Raw genomic sequence first — 6,492 nt, 5'->3', positions numbered from 1 at the left:
TTGTACAATTATTTTGAACATCAACTAGTGATGCTTATTTACAAGAGGGCAAATTGCTGTGAAGTAATCCTCCCCCAACCTTATATGCCAAGTAGTATATATAATCTTTATTGCTCTAATATATATTTGAGAATGTCTGTAATAATGGATTCTGCACCAAAACAGTCATGACCCTAAAAGTTGCTAGAAATACGTGTACATTTATATTGTTTAAATTATACAAATCCTGTTTGTGTAAAAGTGAAAACATATTCATATGCAAACATGATAATATCCCCCATTCTTCTTTAAGCTAGTGTTTGTTAACTGTGGTCCGGCTTGAAATCTTTACAAGTCCTAGCCAATCTGAGGCTTTAGCCAGTCTGGGAAGAGCTGCTTTAGGTGCTAGGATTGGTTTTACATTTGTTGGATTGAGGTGACTGGGACATTCAAATATAAATACAGAGTAAAACTGAGGAGCGAATTTGGGGCGATTTGTGTGTTGCATCATTCCTCTATGTGAAGGAGATCAACCAATTTGCAGAACAGAACAAGAGCAAGGAAGGCCAAGGGCTGAATTTGAAGAATGATCACGTTTGGGGATGAAAGGAGGAAGTGCCAGTGAAGGAGAGGAAAAACGCAGGCAGTCAAAGAAGACATTAAGACAGGCTCATTTGACTTGTACTGCACCTGGGGGAGGTAAGTTAGCTGTCCACCTGAGATACTAGGGTTCTGTGTCCCCATTATCCTTGGAAGTGTCTAAGTCAGCTGACGGAGAAAGGGACACAACAGTATGAAATGTCAAATAATGACCTGCTCGATTTTCTCTCCTTTCCACTTTCCCTCTCTGCCTCTATCAAACCTCCCATCTTCCCTGCGGCTTCTCAACACGGTTTAAGCCCCGCCCTTGTTGGAGCCTAACGACTTTCCTTCGCTACCGGCTTCCCTTGTCGCGTTTGGCCCGGCTCAGCCGCCGTGACAAGACCTTTGCGCATGTGCAGGGTCAACCGGGAGGAAGGTGAAGATGGCGACGGCCAGGGCGGGGGTCCTCGGAGTGCGATGGCTGCAAAGGGCAAGCCGGACCGTGGTGCCGTTGGGTGCACGGACAGGTCCGCGAGAACGGGCGAGGCCCGAGTGTGGGGATGCCTGAGGTTTGGTGTGTCGAGGGTTGGCGGGGGGGTGCGGGGGGGGGGACGGGTATCGCGGATACCGCGGTGGCTGTGTCCAACGAGGGGGCGGAGGTGGAGTTAGTATACCCAGAAAAGGGGGTCAAGAGTCTCACTGGTCCCTTGAAGCCTGGGCCACCGCAGCTTGAAGCCTTCGGGGCAGCAGGAGGGACAGGGTCTTTTCTGACCCGCCCTCTTCTGCTCTCCAGCTTCGCACATTACGAAGGAGATGCTCCCAGGGCCCTATCCCAAAACCCCGGAAGAACGGGCCGCCGCCGCCAAGAAATACAATATGCGGGTAGAAGACTACCAACCGTACCCGGATGATGGCATGGGGTGAGAATGCAGCAGAGTTTGCTCGCAGCCGGGTAGTGATGGGAGACGGCCAGCCGGGTTGGGTGGCTCGACTCTGACCATTTTCCCTGAACCTTCGCGTGACCCCTCAGAGTCAATGGTGTGGGTGCCTTTCTCGGTGGAGGGAAGTGGGAGGTGATGGGTGAGCAGCTGCAGCCTAGAGGACTTCAATTTTCTCCTTGGCTCAGGCTATTTCCTCAAATGAGGAAGCCGAGATTTTAATAGCTCCCTTGAGGACCCCTGAATAGCAGGAACTTTCCTTGGCTTCAACCAGAGTGCGAGGTTTCATTTAGATTGAGCATCTGCTGGGCTCAGGTGCTGTCATCCAGGCACGTGATCAGGCTGGAGCTGGACTCCTGTCTTGAGAGCCTTACTTGTAGATGGAGTACTCTATATTCGTATGTATATCTTTCTTTTAAAAAATATCTTTGCTGTTAGGGCTGTGGAAGTTGTAGTAACTGTCAAGCAGATTAAACAGCCAACTTCCCTACTCCCATTGATGTTATCCATCCCCCTCTTTACATAACACCCCTGTGGTTAATTATCTGAAGTGATTATGGTCACCCTCATTTTCTTCCCTAGCATACTCTTTCAGTAGTGGTTTTAGCAGCTCCTATTTTTCTTGTTGTTTTCCAATCATTTTCTGTGACACATAACTAGTTGTCATCATTTCCTATGTCTCTTACTTTGTTGTGGACAAGAGTAGCCTTGGTAGCAGTCTGTAAAAGTTGAAACTGGATTGTTAGGGAAAACCCAGCTTAGCAGGAAGTCCCATGAGGCGTTTGAGACATGGAGATGTATGCTAACTTGGTGGTTGGGAGCACAGTTGCTATGAAGAGAATGCTTTAATCTGAACCCTTTTTGTTTGTATTCCAGTTAGCTGGGTGACCTGGGGTTCAGACTAAACTTCAGTTTCATTTTCTGTCTAATGAGGGAATCAGAGTGATTGATTGCTAAATTCCCTTCCAGCTCTAACATTATAACATTGCATGACTTTTGTTGTTGAAAAAAGGTAAGAAAAGCATGTATGTTATAATGTATATTATAATGTTTCAGAGTTTGACATCATCTTTTATTTACATTTTGGACTTCTGTGATTAGTTCTGTGCTTAGTGACTGTAAATTGAGATCTTAATTTGAAAGTGGGTTTCTCTGTCCTTAGGGGAGGCCGTTATCTGTCACTTGGTTTCTCATCTCTTAACGTGAGGGGACTTTGAATTGCCTGAGTGATGCTGCTCAAAGCCCCTTCCAGAAGTTTTTCTGTCTCTCAGGTATGGCGACTACCCAAAGCTCCCTGACCGCTCACAGCAGGAGAGGGATCCGTGGTATAACTGGGACCACCCAGACCTGAGGTTGAACTGGGGTGAACCGGTGAGAGATCCATGTCCCATTTGACCTTTCTTCCTTCTTGCTAGTATCTTCATGAGGATTCTTTATTTAGCTTAAATGGCACTTTGCTGTCTAAGCAACATTAAGGTTTTCTGCCCAAGAAAGCAAGACCCAGTGATCTGAGATCTGAGGTCCCATGTGTGGCACATGGGATGAGACTTCTAGAAATAATCAGAGCTCTGTACTTTGAAAATTGTGCACTTCCATGCTTGAACTGTCCTTGGTCAGCAGAACCTAGACCTAAGCCAGCACCTAGTCTTATGTGGTAGAGTAGCTCACACTTGACTGGCAGAATATTGCCCCAGGGCAGTAGACCTTTTATCAGGCTCTGATCACCCTTTTGCAGACTGCCTGCCTTTTGCAGGAAGAGCAGAATGTTGCATTTAACTGTTTTTCTGCCTCAGATGCACTGGGACATTGACATGTATATCAGGAACCGTGTGGACACATCCCCCACGCCTGTTTCCTGGAATCTCATGTGTAAGCACCTCTTCGGCTTCGTGGCCTTCATGCTGTTCATGTTTTGGGTCGGGGAGATTTACCCCACCTACCAGCCTGTGGTGAGTATCTGAGAAGTGCTCTGGTAGGCATATTTACTTAGTGCTGTTTCCTGAGGGAATGAAGTTTCTGGAGTAGGGATCCAGCCAATACCAAGCTTGGCTTCCTGTTAAGGCCTGTAGAAGGCCTTACCCATTGACCTGGCATAAGTCTCAGAAAACTGCTCCATGCCTACTTCTTGGGTCAGTCTGAGTGAGAAGAAACAGTTCAGGACTAGATGAGAAATGAGAATGTGTAAGTCAGCTAGTCTTCTAGAGTTGCCATTTGGGGACTATACTTACCAATTATATTTTAGCAAGTGATCTTTGAAGGTGGAGTCAAGTAATCTAGAGCTGAAACCTTATTCTTTGCTGGAGGTGTGAAGGGCACTAGGTCCTATAGAGTACTGGAAGCAATTGTTTACTACGAGCACAACAGTTTTATCTTGGAGAGCGTAAAAGACACGGAAAATATACTGTCTAGGTTTAAGGAAGTTTGATTTGGATAAGAAGAAGATGTAGAAAATGACACGATGAGCAACATTTGAACAGAGATATAGGAATGTGGCAGTTTTAGTGTCCATATGTTTGTAGTGAACTTATGTGTTAAGGGGTATGAGGTCCTGTTAAAAAGAAGGATCATGCTAGATACTAAAAATATGTATAGACTTTTGCTTTGGGGCAGAAGTCAGAGAGAACATTTGGGGCAAGAAAAATAGAATGAAGGAAGGAAAAGGAGAGTTAGTCAGCTGAAATGGAATAGGCATATAAAATATTCCTAGATAACCAGCTTTTGGTTACCTAAAGAGCTGCTAAAAATTCAGATCCTTGGTTCAGTAGCTCCATGGTAGGGTTCTAGAATCAGTATTTAACAAGTTTCCAGTTAATTCTCATGTTCTGGGAAATTAGGTGTGGAAATTGCCATGTTAAAAAATGTTGTGAGGTGAGTTGGTCATTTAGGTTGGGATGCTTTGATTGTGTAGTTAGGGATTTGCACTCAGCGGTATAGTAAGACATTAATTCAAATATTTATGAAGACCCTACTATGTACCAGATACAGATTGTGCTAGGGGTTGGGGATCCAGTGATGACTTGGTCTACCTCTAGGCAGCAAGGAACTATGTTGAGTTTTTGAACAGAAATGACATAATGAAGGTTAGGATTTTAGGATGATTAATCTGGGAGTAGTCTACCGAGTAGATTGTACAGGAAAGAACTGAAAGCAGGAAGACTGTCAGGTTTGCAGTTGGCTGCTCAGTGCTACCTCTGCAGAGATAATCAATGTCCTGATGGTAGCTGGTATGTCTGTGTGCACTGACACGAGCCTTCCTACCAAGCCCCAGGGGCTCCAGGCTGGAGAGTGCACGTAGGGCTGGTGTGAGCACTAACTTCACTTCAGGAGAGCAAGAAACACAGTGTGGCTCTTCCATTTTTCAGTTCTGTAAGCACATCACCCTTTTCTCCTCCCCTTGAGCTGTGTTCTCTGACAGCTGTTTGTTGGTAAAGCCAGCAGCCCCTAAAGCACGTCCCAGCCGTGTCTCCTCTGTGCTTTCCCCCACCACTGCTCCTGCACGCCTCATTTGCTAGGCCACTTTAGTGGTGGAACCATTAGAGGCTGAGTGACTTAAAGGAGATTGAGTCTGTCTCGACCCCAGGAGAGAGTGGGATGGATGGATGCGTCGTCTCATTTAGAAAGCTCCCTCCCTCCCTCCTTTTCTCTCTCTCTCTCTCACTCACTCTCACACACACGCACACACACACACAGTGTAGGCACCACTTCTCTTACAATCTAGGTTTTCTCTCTGCCTTGGGCTGATGAGGGAAGAGGAGTGCTGTTCCTGCTGTTCTGGCCCAGCTGGGTCCGACCAGAGGCTACCTCGTATCCATTTACCATGTGTGATTGTTAACTCAGAGTGGGGTATAGCCAGGTATTGGCTGGAATGTATGCTATCTTGCTGACCTGTGTTTTTTCCTTAGGGGCCAAAGCAGTATCCTTACAATAATCTGTACCTGGAACGAGGCGGCGATCCCACCAAAGAGCCTGAGCCAGTGGTTCATTATGAGATCTGAGGTGGCTTCATCAGCTTTGTGCCCCTGAACTGACTCCCTCATTTCCAGAGATTTAACCTTAATGAAGTCCCTAATAAAACTTAGTGCTGTGGTATCTGTGCATCATTTCCCCAGGAATAGCCACTGCCATGAAAACCTCATCCTTTTCCTTTTTTTTTTTTTTGTCTGCTGTCCGTTCCCACCCCCCAGCACCTCTGAGATTAGAAAGACAGGAGGTGGGGGGAGTTAAGCACAAGAAAATGGTAATTTGTTAATTTTGCTGGGACCGTGAAGGTATTTGAGGGTTCCAGTTGGCAGCAGGTGGTAAGGGTAGCTCCTTTTCCCATTTACAGGGTTGAAGAAGAAGAAAGATATGTTCCTGACTCCCCAAGTTGGAACAAAAAGTATTTCCCATTAAAAAAAAACTTCTTATAGTGGCTAGTTTTTTTAAAAAACTGTATTTTAACACGTTTCAAGTATATTCCAGGATATATAGTTGTTTTTGGACTCACCTGGGAATGTGACCGTAATGTTATTTCTATTGTAAGAGTGTGTATTCCTTGTTCCAAAGCAACTTCTGAATCCTGCATTTATGAATTAGAGGACTGTCCAGTGAGTTTTTCTGAACCTGTGCATGGCTTTTGCTCCTGTTTTTGAGGGTCTATCTCAGTGCATCTGTTAAGTGAACCAACTCATTTTCTTTTTGTCCCTTTGGGGACATTTTCTTAAACAGTCATGCTGCCTGAAAACCTGTCCCATAAAAAAAGCACACATTCAGTATGACCTATGAAAGCAAGTCCATCCAAGTTAGTTTTTGTCCAGGCACTGAAAGGGACTTTTATGAGATCGGAGGTGGGTACAGATACTAAAATGCCTCTACTTCAGTGTCTCCACTGGCTTTTTATCTGTCTTCATTCTCTGTCCTCTGTCACATTTGGTAATATATTTAATATATTAAACAAACATCTGTGTATCTATATATCAGACACTGATAGGTCCTGGGGATATAAAATTGGAAA

The 6,492-nt window shown here is 45.2% G+C and overlaps 1 protein-coding gene across 2 annotated transcripts; it reads left to right on the top strand.

Moving 5' to 3' along the window:
• Positions 1–895: 895 nt before the first annotated feature.
• NDUFB8 (NADH:ubiquinone oxidoreductase subunit B8) lies at positions 896–5,586 on the top strand. 2 transcript variants are annotated; one of them, XM_032432515.1, is made up of 5 exons: positions 896–997; positions 1,355–1,481; positions 2,771–2,870; positions 3,293–3,448; positions 5,402–5,586. In XM_032432515.1, exons 1-5 carry the CDS (start codon positions 973–975, stop codon positions 5,492–5,494), a joined length of 501 nt encoding a protein of 166 aa, XP_032288406.1. In that variant the 5' UTR covers positions 896–972; the 3' UTR covers positions 5,495–5,586. The 2 variants fall into 2 exon arrangements, with proteins under 2 accessions (XP_032288406.1, XP_032288405.1); XM_032432514.1 differs by having other exon boundaries at positions 938–1,088.
• Positions 5,587–6,492: the final 906 nt, after the last annotated feature.

This window comes from Phoca vitulina, unplaced genomic scaffold (assembly GCF_004348235.1).
Source record: "Phoca vitulina isolate PV1807 unplaced genomic scaffold, GSC_HSeal_1.0 scaffold48, whole genome shotgun sequence".
NCBI classification, from domain to species: Eukaryota; Metazoa; Chordata; class Mammalia; order Carnivora; family Phocidae; genus Phoca; species Phoca vitulina.
The sequence above is the reverse complement of the archived record's forward strand: the minus strand, read 5'-3'. Positions and strand labels throughout refer to the sequence as shown.